This window comes from Coturnix japonica, chromosome 14, assembly GCF_054131305.1.
Source record: "Coturnix japonica strain WE chromosome 14, WE-NBRP24, whole genome shotgun sequence".
NCBI lineage: Eukaryota > Metazoa > Chordata > Aves > Galliformes > Phasianidae > Coturnix > Coturnix japonica.
Genome location: NC_140676.1, coordinates 15,533,429 through 15,554,309, shown reverse-complemented (window position 1 = coordinate 15,554,309; position 20,881 = coordinate 15,533,429). Strand labels below are relative to the sequence as shown.

Here is a 20,881-nt window from a genome sequence, read left to right as displayed (position 1 = left end):
TAAGAAGTGTTCTATTTCCTCCTCCAACTTGAAAATACTTTTCTGCACCACAGTGGAAAAATGGAGATGTATTTTGCATGTTTCTAGCAAAAGACTGAATCTATCAAATATTAATTGATAAAGCCCAAGCCTTTTCTGACTGAGGAATTTCTGGTAGGATATGAGGTATTTGTGGCAGACGTGGCATTTCTTTAGTTTTTGCTCTAATTATTGTGAAAATGGCAAAGGTTTTTAGCTGGGGTTCCTTTAAGTGACTTGATTCTGCAGGTATTGGCCAACTGGCTCTTCTTCCTGCCCCTTTCCTGTTGCCAAAATGAAACACAACTTCCATGAAGCAGCAGTTTTATCAAAAGCTGATGTAACCAAAGCCCTGCTCTGTCTTCACAGCTTGCTGGATTTTTACCTCTGTTACTACATGATGTATTTTGCAGTTAAGCAAAGCGTATGCTCAGTCTGCTAGATATTCGGTGTGTTACCACCACAGTAAAGTTTGTAACAGTACAGTCATGGCCCTGTGCAAGGTGGATACAGTGGTCTTTTCCTTTCCTTTCCCAATGTCAAAAGGAAGTTTTAATAATGGAAAAATAAATAACAAGAACTAACCTTCAGCTTAGGTTTTCTGCAGTCCTCAGGTTAAAATCCTTTTGGCTGCTTGAAATCACAGATTTATGAAGGTGAACTGGGAGATTATTTAACTGGTATCCAAATGGAAGAGGTAGACAACTTCCATTCAGACTCTTGTAGGCTGTATTGCAGAGATACTGCTACAGCACTTGTCCTGTCAGCAGCAGCTTGCCATTAGCTTATCAAATGCAATCAACAAACACTGTTATTAGAGTAATTTTCCTTGACAGCTCACCATTATAACACTTCCCCACCAGCTCTGTGTTTTCCAGCTGCTCCAATTTAACCTCCTGTTGTTTTTTTTAATTTACTTTATACATCATTATGTCCAGGTCTACACTCCTGAGTTGGTGGTTGGAAAAAGGCAGAGTAATGAATAATCCTGGAGTACCATTAGATCCAAGAAGGCTCAATAGAAACTAGTCACAATTGTTTGAAAATAAGTGTAGTTTATTTAGTTCATTGAAGCCTCCGTATCAGTGAAAATGCTGGGCTTCCTATTGAGCAGAGAGAGCAGTAAGTGGATGAAACTCATTCCCAGTGGAAGAGCTGACTTCATTTGTTTCAACCGACTGAAGCTGATGTCAAGACCAGATATTTATTTCTTTTTCTTACCTGAGCTGAACACTAGGTTGTTGGCTGTTTTTTTCTTATAAATATGTCAGGTTTTGTGTTTAATTTTTTTAAGCCCTAAGAAAAACTTAAGAATTGGAGTTTGTGTCCAGATGAAGCAATCTAGCTTGAATTATGTGGAAAATATTTACCTTGATTTTAATAAGGACTACTGGTTGTTTGAAGATTGTGATGAAACCTTGAGCTGTAGGAGTTTCACATAATTTCAGACTGATGAGTATTTTAATATCTTCATTAACCAGCCTAAGGAGTCAGCTGATATTTGAATCTTTACATGCATTGCTCTTTGCATAATTTCAGTATCATAAATTTAAATGAAGCATAAAAGATGTGTTTAATTTAGGTTTACAAATGAACCATCACAAGAAGAAATGCATTACTGTTTTAAATGAGATTTTTGTCTGCTTTCCAGAATCAGCTGGGACAGGAGCCTGTTACACTGAGTGGCACAGTACTAGTTGTCCTACATGTGTCTCTTATTGTAGCTGCAAAATAAGACAGACCTTTGTGCCAAGGGGTGTACAAGAATCCATAGGCATGTTGTGTGTTAGAAAGGAAAGCCATTTCCTCTTTTGTTGATGGAATGGAAGTAGGTTGCTAAAGAGTATACACAATATGTTCACGGCAGAAATCAGATCTATGAAATTCCTCCATTACTTTAGCTATAGACCATCTTTTTCCCCTAATTTTAAAGTAGGAGTGGCTTTCTTACATGTCCTGGTCTGACTAAATGCAAACAAAAGGTAACAGCTTATGATTTTTTTCATTGTTTGTATGTCTGTGAATTTATTAACATCATTAAACATTCCGCAGGCACAGCACAGTTGTCCTTGTCTAGAAGTTATTGACTTCAAGAGGGTGAGCAAGAAGGATCCTCTGAACAGTCACTGTTTCCTGCCATACTCTTGCCTTACACAGAACTGATCTCGTTTTAACCTTTAGCTACAAACAATCTGTCTTTCTTAATTTTGAGAAGACATGTCTTGGCTTTTGTTTACAGTTACTTTCAGAAGGACAAATGAGAAGGAGGGAACGTCAGCTCTGTGGAAGCTTTGCTCCTCTGAGTTCCAACAGTGCACTCAAGGGCACGATGAAGGAAGAGTAGTTCACGGAAATGAGAGCAAAGTGGAGTCCCCTATTTACTATTGAGGAGTCGGTAACAATTGCCTCCTCTTGAGAAGTTCACATCACTGACATAAGGCTGCAACCTGCAGGGTTACTATTGTTTGAGTTTGTCATCTGACCTCCAGGTGTTTCCCTTTCAGGACACAGAGGGGAAATATTACAGTTGAAGTGAAATATTGTACTTTAGGAGACAAAGTTGGGAAAATGGTATTAACAAATGGCAGCTATGTGCTTTTGGGCTTTTTTTATCTTTAACACAACTGCTTTCTGCTCAATATGATGGGAAGTTCTCAGTCCTTGGAAGTGCTGTGAGATACCTGTACTTGTTGTAGTTAAATTTAAAGCTAAATTATCAAGTGAAGTACAGAAACATGAATAAACTATTCTTTTCCTTGAAAACTGATTACTTGGACCCAATTCTGCATTTCCAAAGCCTCATCAATCCCTTAAGTTCTTTTCTGAGAGATTATTCTTAAGGGAAATACTTTCGTGCACTCATATATTTTCAGAACATCCAGTGTTGTGGTGCAGGCTTGAATGCCTTGAGCATTACCCAGCAAAGGGCTGGTAATTTGAACCTTTTGAGCCATGACTTAATCACTAAAACACAAACAGGTTGTGTGACTTTAACAGTGTATCTCAGAAGGGGTTGTAGTATCAAGCTTTGCATAATCAGGAAGCTGTTGCATATTACCAGAGGTTTGTATGAAGCTTGTAAGGGAATGTTTTATTCTTGTTCTTGCAGTGGCCAATTTGCTATTGTGAAGAAATGTAGAGAAATAAGCACCGGTTTGGAGTACGCTGCTAAGTTCATTAAGAAGCGGCAGAGTCGGGCCAGTCGTCGTGGGGTGAGGCGTGAGGAAATAGAACGGGAGGTGGACATTCTGCAGCAGACCCTACATGCCAACATCATCAAGCTTCACGACATCTATGAGAACAAGACGGATGTGGTTCTCATCCTTGAACTGTGAGTAAGGGGACTTGCTTTCCTCTGGGGCTGGGTGAGGTTGCCAGAGCACAGGGGTGCTGTTAAAATGGAGCTGTTGTGTTTTCAGGCCTCACAGGTCTTGGCTGGAGAACTGAATGAGGATGCTGATAAACTGCCTTGTGGTCGATTCATGTGTTCCTCATGTGAGGAAGTAGGGAAAGAATTTTTGAGATCCCCACACTTTCCTGATGAAGAGTGAATAGCAGCAGAGTGGGAATAAAGAACTGGTTGTCCCTCTTTTCTTGCCATGCAGTGGGGGAGAGCTCTTGCCATTTAGGACTTGCTGGCAAGTGTTCTTTCTGATTTCTGTGGGCCGCTATAGCCTCACTCTTGCTTTGTGGCCCACCGGGTGGCCAGACTGCTGGTTTGGGATGGTTGTTATTCATGTTTGGCTGTGAAACATAGTCAGCTTTGTGCTGTTTAAGAGATTCAGAAGCAGCTAGCAGCTGTTCTCTCTCTGGACTGGGAGAACAGTGGCTTTTTCTGTAGAACCTGTGCACATCCCTGCCTGGGAGAACAGATGCCCATCCCAGGGAAGCTGGAGATGTGGTCAGGCATCATTTTAACATGGACTTCGTGAAGGAGCCTTTGCTTGGCTGGGATGTGATGTGAGTTTTGCATTTCAGGGAGTCAGTTTTGGTTCTTTTGTCTATACGTACTCTCACTGGCTGTAAGGAAGCGAGAAAACCTGGCTAGTAGGTTTTCTCAATGCAGAGAAACCAGATGATTAGAATCTGAAGTAGTATCAGAATTGTCAGTCCCTCCAATAGCTGTGGAATCCATTGTGTGAATTCTTTTCAATGTTTATTCCATCAGCCTAGAAAATAGTACATCCCAAAGACATTAGCACTGTCTTACACTCCATTGCTCTTCCCTTGCATTCAGTGATGGCAAACTGAGATGAAACATTTTAGACAGGTGCAGAGCACAGACTAATAATGTAATATCTTGTAACCCAACTTTTTTTACATATGTCCTGTTTGTTTCTGCTGCCTCACTTGAGATTCTGAAAGTCCCTGGCTCAGACAGGCTGGCCTGGCCATATTTTGAAAAGCAGTCCTATCATTTTTAACAGTGCTTCAGGGACATTATCTGTTGGGGATTACATGCAGAAGTTTGTTGAGGGATGTTAATCACAAGTGTGGGGGGGATAGAGTTTATGCGATCACTTTTTGTATGTGACCTCAACTCATATTGATGAAGCTGAAGTAGAGCTTTTCTGAGAAGGGACTAATTGCCAAAGAATGAAGAGTTTCTTTTACAGAGCTAGAACAGCCAGACCCATAAGCTTCTCAGGATAAAGCTGAACACTGCCACACAAAGCAGACCAGAACTGTATGCTCATACTCATCAGAACCAGCAATGGAAATGGCTGTTGTAACAGAGCTTTCTGCTCAGGGAGTGTGGTCTCAGCCAGCAGGATGAATAGTTGCCATGTAGTGAAAGAAAAAAAAAAAACAAACCACAGCAGTTACAGCATTTTTGGTCTATATTTTGTTCTTTTGTGGAGTTGGTATCACCTAGTTTACAGATCCCTGAGTTTTAGAGGAGCTGTGTTCCTCCATGGCACTGAAGTAAAGCTGTAGTAAGCAAGGAGGCACCCGGAGGTCTTCTACTTACAGCAGTTTTTAGATTCTTAGTAAATCTTGCAGTTTGTCTGTGTATGAAGCAGGAATTATAGGAACGCCATAACTGACATTATGCAGATTGTTCGTTCCCCATAGCACCTGCCATGGCCTTGTGTAAGGAATCCAGACAACGAGGCTGTGTGAATAACCACTATCTTTCCAAGAGAGTCAATGTTCAGGCCAGGGAGCATGCCTGGAGACTGATGTGACTGCTGGCAGATGGCATGTGAGTGGTGGTGAGCATCTGTTAAGTATGTGTGTGTGGCCAAATGTTAGTCTCTGTAACTAGAAATCTCTGCTTTAGAAGACAGGAAAGAAGCTTGCTCTCTTTGTTAGCTACTAAGCAACCTCCCATTTCATTAACTTCTACTTCTTCCTGTCCTTATGGCCTGGCACATTTTATATGCATTTTGGTCAGGCAGTAGCTTATTTCATTTTTAGAGGGCTGAGTGCAAGAGAGCTTTGAACTTATTAAAGCCACTGCATTCTGCTGCTGCACACAAACTGAGGATGATGATAATTGCTAATAAAGCTACGTTAGTTCTCTCCTTAAGCAGATGATTTATACTCCTGACACACTGTTATCAGTCTCATACTCATTGCAGTTTATTCAGATAAGCATTTTCAGCGCCTGGCCAGTTAATCTTATCACAAGCTGCAGTGGACTTTAGCTTCAAAAGAATGTTCTCAGTATTCCTATTAATTGAAGAAGCTGCCTGTATGTTTAAAACCGGCTTTGGCTTAAATGTTGATACCCTCTACAAATCAGATTGTGCTGGCACTGACAGTGGCATCTTCCCTTTATGTGGGGACAGATTTTACAGATGCTGTTTGTTCTGCTTAGGGGCAGAAAGAGCACTGCCTAGTTCACTGTGTAATGTGCACCTAGGCAGGCCCAGAATTTGCCCTTTCATGTGTACACTGCCCAGGATTATGCTCCCCACAGCTTCTGGTGACCTTGCCCTGAGGCTGCTTTGCCTAAACAAAAGCAGCTTAAAGGCAGCTCTGATCGATATGTCAGACTCCTCTTCTAGTAGGTGTTCCCAAGAAATAAGGCAGCTTTATCATTTAGTGGACTTTGAAGGAAGAGCAAAGTGTCATCCACTTGCTTCTTTCTTTGCCTTGGAAATAAAGGTGAAGAGTTAAGAGAGAAAGAGATGAGACCAGAGGAAGGGATTTTTTGTAAGCTGAAGTTCCCCAAGAAGGGAACATTCCCTCTTCTATCTGTGGCGTTGATTTGGAAAATACACTTGTCTGGATGCTCAAATGTTGTAACTTGCAATGGAGTTTTTTTACTGCTTTTGTTTTACTCTGTACATTTCAGGAGCCAGAGAACATTGTCTGCTTTCCAAGTGGTAGTAGGGTTAGCTAAAAATGATTGCAGCTGCGACAAGTTATTAGAGGAATCTTTGAGTGAGATCTGCTAGTCTCTGCTGAAATCTGTGTACAAAGAGCAGGCAAGTCTCGTTTCCTTAATTATTTCTATTCAAAATACAGACCAGCGGTCACCTCCCGCAGCAATCTGGCCCTGCCTGCAGGAAGCCAGCTGCCCTGGGATACTTTCTGTTACCCTTCTGGAATGTAACCATGCAGGCAGGCACTTTACTCTCTCCCCTTTTGCTCTATAGAAGCTTCTCATGGCGGGCTCTTTACTCAGAACTAATAATGAGTTCTGTCTGAACTGGCCTGACAGCCCAAGTTTCAGCTCAGCCTTCTCTCCTCCGTCACTTGTAAAAGATGATACTGCTTAAGGAGAGCACAGATCCCAAGGCACTTTATGAAAGGCATTCCCTTCATGTTCCCTTGGCACAGAGGACTGTACTAAGGATGTCAGAGAATATATGTACAAAGGAATGCCAGAAAATTTAGCAGAGGGAAATGCCACGTTACAAAACACAACAGAAAAATAAGGAAAATAAAAATAAAAATTTATAGAGTCCGAATTCCCCGTGCTACTCTACCAGCAAAAGGCTATTTCTTAAAACAAACACATGAGCATTTTGTTTTCTGAAGGTCAGAGCTCAGCATACATCTCCAGTGTCTTGTGGTAAAGGCTGAGACATTAGCCTGAGTGGCAGAGATCTTAAGAGACCAATCTAAAGGAAAACTCAGTATATGTGATGATTTCTTATTAACATGAGGTTTGAGAACCATGCACAAAGAGTTAGTAAGGATAAGTGTGGAGATCACTCTGGAAAGAATGCTGGAATATTTGGGGGGTGAAGGTTCAGACTCTACTGCCGTGCTACAAACATCCACCTCTAAAGCTGTGGGCCAACATAACAAAACAGGAGGTGTTACTTTTGGAGCAGCTTTGTACCACATTCCCAAGTCCTTTATTTTTGTTTGCCAGCCATTGAGTAGTAACAATTACAGAAGAAGGGACTTCTGCAGGTGAAATGTCCCGCCTCCCATTGCATGGAAAGTTTCTTGCCTGTGTGGAAACTGGAAAAATGTCCCATAATTGACAGGTCGGTCAATGGGTGCAGTGTAAATCAGTGCCTTTTGGTCACAACAACCCCAGGCAATCCTACAGGCTTGGGGAGGTGTGGCTGGAAAGCTGCCTGACGGAAAGGGACCTTGGTGTGCTGATGGACAGTCAGCTGAATATGAGCCAGCAGTGTGCCCAGGTGGCCAAGAGGGCCAATGGCATCCTGGCTTGTATCAGGGATGGTGTGGTGAGCAGGACTAGGGAAGTCATCCTGCCCCTGTACTCGGCATCGGTGAGGCCTCACCTCAAGTACTATGTTCAGGTTTGGGCACCTCAGCACAGGAAAGACATGGAGGTACTGGAGCAGGTCCAGAGAAGGGCAATGAGGCTCGTGAAGGGCTTGGAGAATCAACCCTATGAGGAGAGGCTAAGGCAGCTGGGGCTGGTTAGTCTGGGGAAGAGGAGGCTGAGGGGAGACCTTATCACTCTCTTCCAGTACCTGAAAGGTTCTTACAGTGAGAGTGGGGCAGGTCTCTTCTCACTAGTGACAAGTGACAGGACGAAGGGAAATGGCCTCAAGTTGCGCCAGGGCAAGTTTAGGTTGGATATTAGGAAGAACTTCTTTACAGAAAGGGTAGTTAGGTAGTGGAATAGGCTCCCCAGGGAGGTGGTTGGATTGCCATCCCTGGATGTGTTTAAGAGCCATTTGGATGTGCTCAGGGATATGATTTAGCAGAGGGTTGTTAGTGTTAGGGTACTATGGTTTAGGCTGCGGTTGGACTTGATGATCTTCAAGGTCTTTTCCAACCTGGGTGATTCTATGATTCTGTGATTCAGCAGTTGTTGGCTACTGCAATTTTCTATTTCCTGTGTGAAAGTGAAAATGTTGGAAAACTGCAGTTGGAATAGTTAACATTGAAGCCTGCCTATTGCAATATGTCTGTAGGTGCATCAGGGAGTGCACCTCTTTTTGGTCCTTCACAACCCTTGATGAAACAAATCTTGCAGCATCAATGCATTAGGGAAAGATAATCCTTCATTTGGAGGGGAGGGAGCTAAAGGCAAACAGCAGTTCTGACACACCTTAGACCCCAGCACAAAGCTCCAAACAGTCTGTAAAGGTGGCCTTTTCTAACTATACGGAAGTGTTTTGCTACTTCAGTTTTCTGTGATTGCATTTACTTTATGTCCTAGAACGCATTTGATAAGGAAAAGTTTCCTGGTGTGTTTTGCAGAGTGTCTGGGGGAGAACTTTTTGACTTCCTGGCACAGAAGGAATCTTTGAGTGAAGAGGAAGCAACCAGATTCATCAAGCAGATTTTGGATGGTGTGAATTACCTTCACTCTAAGAAGATTGCTCACTTTGACTTAAAGGTGAAGAGGCTGATATAGACTTAGTGTTACTGTTAATTCTTGATGACTGACTGTACCTTATTGGGGATGAGCAGGGCCAGGTCCAGCTACAGACAACTGTTACTGCTTGTAGATTCCAGTGTGTTCAGAATAGTGTGGAGTATGTTTTGTCCAATGCAATTTGGTTAAATAAAAAGACTTTAGTAATGTAAGGCTTTGAAAGAACATCACACAGAGCCCTCTGTGTGCTGTGTCAAGTGGCGTCCATAGCCTTGGTCCTGGCCTAGGGGAAGTACACTTGATTTTGGAATTGCTGCATGAACCTAGAAGCCAAAGAATGAAGGTTTTCACTGTTCATCCTGGAGAACAGCTGAATATCCAGTGGTGTGAAATGACATGAATATAAATGTAACTTTTTCCATACAGATCTCTAGCAACTCATTTGATATGTAACGCCAGTGATGTCAGGCAGCCAATGGAGATGTTACAGGAAAAAAAACAAAATAGAAATGAGAAGGGATAAGTGGAGAATCATTTCACTGATGGAGGATGTCAAGTTATCTAAAACATATTCACAGTTTAAGTCTCTCAGATTTAATAGGACTGTTTCTTGGGGTTTTACTAGTGTTAAATTAGACATGTATTTTTTTTAAGCAGTGATCTGATCAGGTAGAAGAAAATTGATATTTATCTCATCACTGATCAAGGCTCCATCAATTACAGTGGAGCTACAGTGTCTTACACACCTTAAGGAATAAAACAGTGCAGGGCTGTGGCTGTGACTTCTTGCCATTTCAGCCTGTTCCATGTGCTCCAAACAGGCTTATATCACGTATCTGCAGGAAACACGTATGCCCTAGATCCATGGAAGAAAACCAGACTCGTTAGCCAGAGGCTAAAATAGGCTATGACAATGAATTATTCATATGCTTTCTTTCCCAGTGCAGCTCTGAGTATGTGTGTGTTAGCTGGAGACACTTCCACATAAGGATCTGCTTTGAAAAGGCCAGGCAGCTGCCAGCAGTGAATCAAATTGTCTCACCATTTCTCTTGAGCTTATGATTAAGTTATGAAAAATTAATGCATTGAAGCTCTTCATCAGAGATAATTGAATCCGCAGTTTATTCTGAAACCTGTGAAATAGGTGCTGGCAAGGGGCAACTGAGGCGGAGAAACCTAATTGGAAAAGAAAATGAAATATCCATTGCATTTGGCAAAGAGTAAGGAGTCAAAGTTTACGTCTGAAGTAAAGATAGCTCTAATATCAAAGTTATTCTAGCTTTGGCTTAGGGCTTTGTTCTGTGAATCTGTAAGAAACGCTGCATGTTCTTCTAATAGCTTGCTGTCATATGTTATGTAGGACCTCTAATTGCTACACTTCCTATTTTCAGGATTGTTCAGGTAGCAAATCCTTTAGATCTTTCTGGGTCTTCTTGTTGCAGGTGTGCATTTAGTTCCAGAAAAAAAGAGTATTTACCTTCCCTAAGTAGGTTCAGATGTGTTAAGAGCCATATACTAAGACTCTGTCCAGTAGGTTGTGGTACAGTAGGAACAACTGGGCAGAAATAATGAGATTTCTCAGTGTACATTCCAAGAACAGTTCAGCAGAATGCTCAGTTCTGCAGCTCTCCTTCAGGATTGAGCAAGTGCATGCTGTCTTTGTACTAGTTGTTGCACTGCTTCAGCTGCCCTCTAGCTGTTAAGTGGGCACTGCTGTTAGAATGGAGGCAAATCCATGGCATCAGGGCCTGGCATCTTCCTAGGGGGCCTTTCAGGACAAGGACATATTTTCTGATTTAACAGAGGACAAGCTGCACCACAGTTCCACTTCATGTTATATCACAGCGGTGCTGGGATAATAATATAGTTACATATCAGATTAGGGAACTAAATACAGTAGTGTGGAAATCAGAGGATATGTTTCTTCTACCCTGGCAACAGTCATCATTAAAGATAGGCTTGATGGGTGCCTGAGGTGAGAATAAAGACTGCAAGAGGAAGAATGTGTTATGTTTGTCAGTTTTGTTTTCCTATTGCAAAATTCTGGTCTGTTCATTGATGTCAGATGGTATGGGTTGTCATCCCTTTACCAAAAGAATGAATTGTGTATGATGAAGCGAAGGCGTGTTCTTCTTGTTCTATGGTGCTGTATATGGGAAGGAAAAAAGAAATTTGAGAACTGTAGGTGTAGATCTGTTTTTTTCTAGGATAATGTAATGACAAATATCTATCTTTTGTTATTTTTAGCCTGAAAACATTATGCTTTTAGACAAGAATATCCCTATTCCACACATCAAACTCATTGACTTTGGCCTGGCTCACAAAATAGAAGATGGAGTTGAATTTAAAAACATTTTTGGAACTCCAGAATTCGTAGGTGAGTGACCAGTTTGTACAAGGTGACCTACATCTAGAGATCTGCTTTATTTTTCTGTGTTAGGCTTTCTGTATGGGCTACTCCTGTGGGAGTCAGTTGTTGCCAAACAGATTGTTTAGAGGCACAAATTCAAGGCTGAGGTTGTGAAACACTGCAGTATGAGTTATAATTTTCTACCTGTTGCTTGGGACATGTGCGTGTCCACACAATCACACAGGTTCCTCTGTTATTTCCTTCTAGACAAACTGCCTCCCATTGCTTTTCTCCCTTCCATTTTCCCCCTTGATTTTATAGTTATTGCTTACTGATCATCATTCTAATTGTCTCTCTACATTCTATTTATTTCATTTCGGGGGTTGTGGTGGGGAAGATAGAGAGTTGTAATTCATATTCCATTTAAGCACACCTGTTCCGTGACCTGAGATGATTTCAGTGCTGTCAGAGACAGCTTTTATTTTTCTCTCAGTACCTTTACAATGGCCTTTTCCCTTGTGTGCTGTCTTACATGGGGATGCTTTGCAAAAAGAATTTTTTTCTTATAAAGATAATAGGATTTCACACGGATAGCAGTCATCTGTTTTTTGGTCTTTTTCTGTTCCCACCTACTTATTTATATATTCATTTATTTTCTAATATCTTCTGCAGCTCCAGAAATAGTGAACTATGAACCATTGGGGCTGGCTGCAGATATGTGGTAAGCTTCTAACTTCTTTTCCAGGTTGCTCGCCTGACAATTTTTCCCACTCTTCTCTGAAGGGAATCTTTTTCTACTGCAACAAATTAAGCAAGACAAAATTAAGTGTAATGATGATGTGTTCTTTGTTCTGTCATTCCATTTTTATGGATTGCTTTTACTGAAAAGATAAGTGGTTAACTTCTTCAGTGGCCGTTATAGAGTTAACAGTTTGCCGCTGTCCACTGCAGTGGAGCACTCTCAAAAGAAAACATGTTCCTACAGTGTCTGTGACAGCTTTATTTATTAGAGCACTGCATGCAGAGGAGACCTGCGTACTAATCTGATCTGCTGAGAATGCAGCCAAAAGAAGTCACCCCAAACAAAATCCCCTTCCTACTGTGTCTGTGTATTTCTGGTTGGTACTGTGGCAAATATCCTCCACCATAGAAGTAAACGATTTCAGATATCCACAAAACATGAATATTGGTGTAAAATTCACATTTTCACATTATCTTTTAGATAATGGCAGTTATCTAAAATAGTGAGAGCTCTCCTGCCTGTACTGCAGTACTGCAGCCATTTCTCTATTGTGTATGTTGAAAAGAACACAGATAATACGGAAGCTTTGCAATTAATCTCTTTTCTTTTTCAGGAGCATAGGAGTCATCACCTACATACTGTGAGTACAAACAATACATTCATTAGTGTAGAAGTGTTCCTAAAGCTCTAATGCACTGCTACAAAACAGCTTTTCCCTTCAGTCAAGCAAGAGAGGAGCTGCACACACACCCTCTAATGGAAAAACTTATTTCTCAGCTTTTTCAAATTTTAAAATAAGGCATAAAAGAGATTAAGAGGGACATTATGACCAGATGAAGAACAAATGGCTCTGAAGTCATTGGGCATTTCTGCTTCCTATGAGATCTCATCAGTACAATGTGATAGAGCATAGGAAAGCCCAAGCATATTGGTTGGGCATAGAATAGCTGAGTTACCCGTGTGTGGAGGGAATAGAAACATGAAGAGAAATAGCATTTACTAGCAGAGTTATTTCTGGTGAAAACAGGGAAGTTTGAAACTGCTTGTAAAGGCAGCAGTCTAGTTTATATGAATATGGTCACCCATATTCAAAAAGGTGAATTTAAGCAGAGATGGTTGATCCAGGAAACAGAGAACTCATCTTGCAGGATTAAAAAGGGCTTGTTAAAGGTAGAAGGGCAAAGGCTGGCTGGGAATATCACCAGTCAGTAAGCACAAGAAAAAAATGCTTATGAGAAAAGCATGTAAACTCTAATAAATAAGAATCTATTGACATACTGGAATCAAGCAGTTGAGATGTTGGTTTTTTTTAAGGTGGAACTTAGCAATTAGTGGAACTGCTTCTTTCACAAAGTGTCTGTGGTTTATGAATGCTGTCTTTTTATCGCCTTCTTATTGACTAACTAAAACGGGAGCAGCAGCTTAAGATGGAGTGTGGAGAAGTGTTAAGAAATGAGACTGACTGTGCTTATGGGGCAGACTTTACTGCATCAAAAACAGCTGGAGAACTTCATTTGTGTTGCCTTACTGTGACAGCAACGTCAGTGTCATATGATTAAGAGAGGAAACTGTTTCTGTGCTCAAATGCTTATTCTGTGAGTGAAGCTGTGGTAGCTGAGGACTGGACTGAATGACACACGTGGTCCTATGTCCTTTTCTGCTTACTTCTGAATTGCTGGTCATCTTGATAGTGAATGTAAAGACAAAGTAAAAGGTCTGTATAGCAGTTTTTTATTCAAACCCTCACTTTGGAGCACAGGAGTTTGATGCAGTCCTGTTTTGAGCCGGCTGCATCCTGAAGCATTGCTATCAAAGCGAGACACGGGAGATGAGCATAATAGCCGAGACAACTTTAAACAGGAATGAAATAAATTGCCTCAGTATAAATAACATTTACTGTAAACCAGGCTTGCAAGTCAGCATCCTTCATGTTGAGGGGAGTGGAGGGCAGGGTAGGAGGAGTCTGCAGTGAACCTGCTCTGACATTGTTTATTATGATACCTCCATCATATCCATATGGTTGGAGGAAAGTGTCAAGGGAATGCAATCTTGCATTGATCAGAAATGGTTGGGTTCTATCTCAATCAAGTCCCATAGTGAATTCCTTTTAATGAGCTGTGTGCCCATTTCTCCCTGCAGGGCTGGCATCTAGCAAGGCCACACCTGGTTTCTGGTCACACACTGTATTGTGATTCCATCTGAGAAACATATCCTGGCTGAACTTACTGCATGGGGAGCTTGTCAGTAGCTTTGCAGACAGAAAATTGCAGGCAGGATTTTTCCTACCTGATGAAAATGAATGGAAATACAAATTTATCTGCTTGAGCTGACAGAAGCTTCTGACAGGTAGTGTTTGTGGAGTCACAGCGACAGATGCTCTTCTCAGCTTTTTCTATTTTGACAAACTGTGACTTCAGTGAGATACTCAGGATGGGAGAATATGTACATGTCTATCTGAGCACTCAGTGCTGCCCTGGAAACTTTCAAAGTGAGTCTGATTCAGAACCACAGATGCTGAACCTGTTATTTCCTAAGTGGCATGGCTGCTCAATACAGAGATGTCCTCAGAGTATAGAACACAGCCACTGTAAAGGGGACCTCTGGTGCATGTTTTCTCTTATTGATTCTTCTTTATGGCTTATCTAGGCTTAGTGGTGCATCACCATTCCTTGGAGAAACTAAACAAGAAACGCTTGCTAACATCACAGCTGTGAATTATGAATTTGATGAAGAATTTTTCAGCAATACCAGTGACCTGGCAAAAGATTTTATTCGGAAGCTCCTGGTGAAAGATCCACGGTAAGTAAAACTTCAGAATTGTTCATGGATGTGTTAGATAAATCTGGTGAAACAGCCTGCTGAGCAGTCTGCAAAGCCTTCCCTGCAGTGTGTATTGCCATTCAAGAGCAAGACAGTAGGCAGAATTCTGCTGCTGTGCCTGCAATGAATCACAGCATCCACAAACTCCAACAAAAGGAACCAAAATCTCCTTTCTTAAATTTCAATTTCATGACTGCATTTTCTCCAAAGTCAAAATGGTACAACAATGTGTATGTAAAGGGCTGAAAATTGTGTGCAAAATCTTGAGCTCTAGGTAACTGCTACTGCAGTATTTCAGTCTACTGTGAACTACCTGCAAGGACATGACACAATCCTTTAGTATGTTCCCTGTGGTGCAAGAACACTTTGTTTGTACATCTGCTCCTACTGGAATTGTTCTTTATGTCTCTGTGCATCCACTACAATCACACAGGATTTGCATGACAGCTACACAGAGCTTTATTCTCAGTCCGAGGGAATTACAGTCTTTTAAATGTATTTCTTTTAGTAAAGTGCACACAGAAGTAGCATCTCCTTCCCCTTAACCTCATTCATCACAGAGGGAAGTCAGGCTGTTGCAATTCTTTCTAGTGTCTTCATTAGAAGAGAAGAATGATATTAGAAAAAAGCAAGCTGTTGGGTCAAGCCCTGAGGAATTGCAGCAGTTTTAGAATAGGTTGGAGTAGATGGGTTTTGATGAGGCTAGCACAGGTCTAGCAACCTCCTTGTGAAAAAGACAAGTCGGGGACATTGATATTTGTCACATGTCCAGACGCAGCCATGGAGCAGTACGGTGGTTCTGCCTTGATTCTGAATGGTGATAGGGTGCTGTTCACTGAGCTGCCACACTGTGGGAAGAAGTTAGGATTGATCACATTGGATAAAATTTGAAGTATTCCTCTCAAATTCTGTTTCAGGAAATGGAAGGAATGATGTCCTGTTGTACTCTAGAGGATGCTTTTGATATAATTAACACTGCATACCGTGATTTAGACACAGTTGTATTAAAGGTGTATAGAAATAGTTTATTCTCTAAGCCTGTAGGATGAATAATGTTTTATCACTTTTTATAAGAGGGTACACAAAAATACACATTTTGGTCAAGACGAAATTAGAATTGTCTGGAATAGGGACAATTTCTTACTGAAGCTGAGAACATTTGCTGGTAAGCACACAAACAGCACAGCACGCCTTGTGGAAAAACACAGTCCTCAGATTTCAGCATTAGGCCTGGAGTTACCTTGGTAAATGCTTCACTGCTTATGCAAAGGCAAAGAGAAGACTAATGGACTTGTATGCAAGGTATTGCTCACTCAAATCCGTACTTTTTATATTTCTTTTTTCTTTATTTTTTTTAGGAAACGGCTTACAATTCAGGAAGCTCTGTCTCATCCATGGATAACGGTAAGACCAAATAAAAAGGCAGATCTTGCTTTTTGCTGTGAGCTGAGCAGAGTTAATGTTCTCACTCTTATTGATGTGTTAATTGGAAATCTGACCTCTGTGTAGTTAGAGACCATTGACATCTGAAAGAGATTCACTGGGAGGAAATTGGTCGGGTCTGGCTGAATCTTGGCATTTCTGCAAGCCATTTTATTATCGTAGTTTTCAAAAAGAGGAGAACAAAGCTTTGATGTTTGTTGCATGTACAGTGTCCTACATCAGACTGTGCTTTGCATTTTTTCATCCTTCTCTGTTTGCATGATACGCACTATATCCCAGATTTAGTGCTTTCTTGAGTCGGGAGTTGATCACAGCCAGTGTGGAAATATAATTTGCCTCAGAATATAACTGCGTGTGCCACGTGTGCTCGTTAGCTGGCATTTATGTCTGAAAGGATTTTTTTCATCGTAAACGTTGCTTGCGTTTGTGGATACATAAATCTCATCTAGAAAATACCTTTGGATAATCTCAGCATGCACAGTGATCCAGTTTTTGCTCTTCACTGGAAAAAGCACTGAGCGGACTGTTTTCAGGACTGTTGTTTTTCCTCTTACAAATACTGATATTTTTGAGAATGACTGATTTAAAAATTAACAAGAAAAGAAATTAAGGCCCAGGTACTTCAACTCACTGCACTGGAATGCATGCACATTGCTTATTACATTCATTTTCTCCTGCTGGTTTTTGTTTTAATTGGATGTGTGAAGGAAAATCTGTGGGAGAAAAGAATCTCCCACAGATTGGAAATTCAGGTTGCATCCTTTGTGTGGAGTTTGAATTACTGCACTGTCTTGTAAATGTCCAGTAATATTGGTTCCTCTGTCTGAAGACTCACCAGCTGAAGGAAGAAACAAAAGTCGAAGAAAACAAGAAGGCTGAGAACACGCAGCTCAAGACAAAACGACTGAGGGAGTACACCATAAAATGCCATTCAAGTATGCCTCCTAATAACACCTACATCAACTTTGAGCGCTTTGCCCGGGTAGTAGAAGACATTTCATTTATGGAACGAGAGGTCAGCACTTTGGCTGCATCCCACGATTCTTTGCAGGAGGACATTGATGCTCTGGTTTCCATTTATAATGAGAAAGAAGCTTGGTATAAAGAAGAAAACGAAAGTGTGAGGCACAAACTGTCTCAGCTCAAGTATGAATTCCGTAAAACTGAATCCCTGAAAAGGCATCTACAGGATGATATCAAGGCTGTAGGTGCCAGTCTTACAGTCATAACTGGGAAATATGCTGCTCTGCAGAGTCAGTATGAATCTCTCAGTCAAGAAATTTCCGAGGATCTTAAGTGGATACAGGATTTGATGAGTAATTTTCAACTGGAAAATGGAAATGAAGCCTGTGTGAATGGAAACTTTGACTCTGTTTTCAACAAAGATATCAACGAATCCCTAACGGACCTATTAAACAGATCGTGCTGTGAGGAATTCCTTGCAGGGCTGAATCTCAGTGTAGCAGAATCAAATCAGTAATGTTCTACATCATGTTACATGCAGGCTTTGATGCCTCTCTCAATGTACAACAGTAAAAAAAATAATGTTTCAGTGCATAATCTCTACACACAGAAACATTACCTAGAACTGAAACAGTAATTCTGACGCGTTGCGCAAGTTGCTGACCAAAACCATAAATTCCCAGTGCTAAAGTCTGTAGTGTTTAAGTTCTTTCCCATGCTTGGTGTCTGAACTTACAGGAACTGGGTTATCACTGTAGTATGGACCACAGCTAACCCTGCGTCTTTTTGCATTTCCTATGTCATACTTGATCATATATTGCAGTTCCTGAAGTTCACTAAGTAATGAGTGCAGAAAAGAGAGTTCAGTCTGTATTTATTGGGCTGGGTGCCTAGAAACCAAGAAAGAATTAATGATAGCATCTCCATTTGGATAAAAGAAATAGTCACGTAGAGCTGCTTTGGGCAGTTCTACAGAGCAGATGGGAGAAATATTTGCAAAGGTTAAATCTGTGCTGTAACACAAAGTAAGTGAAGTAGTACTTTAGTATGTGGGAATTCTCTGTGAGAATGGCTGCTGCTGAAGAACCGTTAAGATCAGGCTTTTCAAGAGGAGGTTTTTAGGCCTGTAATTCAGTTTGGGATCTTCTGCCATCAGGTGTTAGCTGATGGTTAATTCAGTAGTTTAATATTCAGTGAAGTTTCCTGTCCCGTACCAAAGAAACTTACTCCAAAGACAGAGCTATGAGTTTGTAATGAACTGATTGAATTACTGTGTATGTCATTGTGCCGTGCCAATATTAAAATGTGAGTGATGATAAGCAGTAACATACATGTCTGATTTGCTTTCTGCAGTAAATGAGACAGAGCTTCAACTAATTTAATATGCCATGTGGGACTAAGGACTGACGTTCTTGCTGTGAAGTTGTTTGTTTTTCTTATATAAGTTTTAGAAAGTAAGAGAAAATTTGGCCCAAACTTGAATCCTGTCTTGTGTTTCAAAGATTTCAGTTGTTTATATTGTATATTCACAGATGTACTTGAATCATTTTTCAGACGCAGTAAGTTCTTCTTCATGTAGATGGCAGTTCTTCCTTGATTATGTAGTCAGTGACAAAAAAAGAATTGTGAGGCTTTTTTTGTACTGTACAGCTGCTTTATGCCCTCTTTGCTTAGCTAAATGAATTTCCTTCAAGGTAACTGTTACACAGGTACAGGAATTACAGAGGTAGTAGCCAGGCTTCCCTGTGTCCGTGTTCAGGTCCATCCAGAGTTGATCTGGAAATGTATTAGAAGGGGAGAAGTTAATGATCTCACTGAACTGAACTGCTGTTGTTCCTAACATTAAAAACAAACAAGTTCCCTACCTTGAGATAAAAATGATAAAAGCAAACCTTGATCCAGTTTGTGTAAGGCGCAATGGATCTGTCACTGTCATTGTGAGAACATACAGAGGCTGATGGAAATGAAAAGTCCTGGAAAAAGTTGCTCAGCAGGGTTGATGTTAACACTGTTATGGTACATGGAGGATGGAAACTGGCAGTGTGCTCTGAGGCATCTTGCTTTACACAAGAGGTAAAATTTAAGATAGCCAGGAGATGTCCCTCATATGCTGATGCTGTTGGCCAGGGACTATGGGACTCCAGGGTGCCCAGCAGTATTGAAAATGTTAACTCTCAGCTTTTGGTTGGCCCTGAAGGCTTCAGTCATTTCTGCGGGTTCCTTGGAGCTACTGGATCCAGGAGATGCTGTCCAGGCAAACTGGAACATCAGACATTTTTTTTACCACTATGAAGGAGAGAGTTTCAATTCTTAAGAAGCAACTTAAGGATTATTGAGAGTCAGTATCTACAGAAAAGACCCTCAGTGAAGAAAGGGAGTCTGCCTGCCTTCCCTCAGCTGTCATCTCACGTCCTCTGATTTGTGTAGATTTTCTTGAGGAAATGCACTGACAAGATGAGAAGGAACATGAAATGAGGCCACTCTGTTCCCAACTGCTTGGGTGAGGTCAATATTTTTGTGACGCAGTCCTTGAGGTCAGTGCTCTCTGAGCTGAAGGAGGTAAATAACACACTGTTTTTGAGACGGTGTTCTGATGATTGAGAAGATGACGAGGTCATTGTTTGCAGGCTGCTTAGCAATTGAGAGATAGTTATTAGCAGTTGGGGGCACTGTGAAGCGAGCTATTTTGATTGGTGATGGCTCTGCTGCCAAAAGGGCACTCAGGAATTTTTCATAACCATTATATAGCTGACATTTAGACTGTGACATTTTTTCCACTTCAAACTGATTCTACCAGGTTTTGTTGTACCACTATTTGCAGTGTGGGGAAATGTACTTAGTGCTTATATGTCCCAGAGATGGGGGGACACCCAGGAGTGGTGTGTACATGTAAATGGGAAAGGAGCGTAGCTGATTACTTGGCTCTGGCTTGCACAGATGCTATACCCATTGCATCTGAGGAGAGAAGTGAATTTGTTGTCTCATAAGCACTTCTTTGTTGGAAAATCCTCGGTGGTGCACTTTCCATTCTCCTTTGGTACACCTTCTCTTTCAGCTGTCTGCCTTGATTGCATTCTGTCCAGTTCAGTGTAAGTATTTCTGGATTGTCTGCTCCCTACATGAGCAAATCAAATCTGCTGAGATGGCGGTCACTCTCCAAACTCCCTACCAGTTGAAGAACTGTCTCCCATCCTCTTTTCTTTTACCAGATCTAGTATTGATCGTTGTTTTTTTCATTCCTGGATACAATTGTCTGGTCTATGCATTTGTTGATTTGCTTTTGGATTTCAAAGGTACTTCATTTTTAGCATGTGTAGAATATCTATCCCAAAATATTGGACACGTGTCTGATTTCTTGTCTATATACATTTTTAATTGCTTCCCTCCTCCTTTCCTACACCTGCCATATAATTAGATATTGCAGCTTTTTCCTTATGCATTTACTGCTGAGGCGCCGGGGACTTGTGCTCTCATATTCTGAGGATGGTTAAAGGGCAAAGGCTAAGCTGTCTTCAGATATGCTGGAGTGTATGTCTCGGTAACTAAATACTAAGTGACAGATAAACTTTTTCTGTTTAGTTTCTATATTTTCAGCAAAACATCTTGGAATGAGGTTGATGGAAGGGATTGGAGCTGACAAAGAGAGAGCTGGGATAGTTTGATATCAAGAGGAGGCCTGGGGAGTGCTTATCAGTGTGTGTAAATACCTGGTGGAAGGGAGAAAAGAGGCTGAGCCAGGCTTCCTCTGGTGGTATCCAGTGACAGGACAAAGGACACAAGC

The 20,881-nt window shown here is 41.2% G+C and overlaps 1 protein-coding gene across 6 annotated transcripts in view; it reads left to right on the top strand.

Annotated features, from left to right (window-relative positions):
* DAPK2 (death associated protein kinase 2) overlaps positions 1-20,881 on the top strand; it is a 46,336-nt gene that overhangs the window by 20,546 nt on the left and 4,909 nt on the right. For 4 of the 6 annotated variants that reach the window (XM_085515798.1, XM_032446841.2, XM_085515799.1 and 1 more), the window contains exons 3-10: positions 3,128-3,349; positions 8,665-8,803; positions 11,030-11,159; positions 11,805-11,853; positions 12,488-12,514; positions 14,521-14,673; positions 16,053-16,098; positions 16,967-18,426. In XM_085515798.1, the coding sequence (XP_085371924.1) occupies positions 3,128-3,349; positions 8,665-8,803; positions 11,030-11,159; positions 11,805-11,853; positions 12,488-12,514; positions 14,521-14,673; positions 16,053-16,098; positions 16,967-17,617 (1,417 nt within the window). In that variant the 3' untranslated portion in view covers positions 17,618-18,426. Of the gene's footprint in view, positions 1-3,127; positions 3,350-8,664; positions 8,804-11,029; positions 11,160-11,804; positions 11,854-12,487; positions 12,515-14,520; positions 14,674-16,052; positions 16,099-16,966; positions 18,427-20,881 lie in introns of those variants that run through there. The other 2 variants (XM_015872501.3, XM_085515800.1) reach the window with 1 other exon arrangement.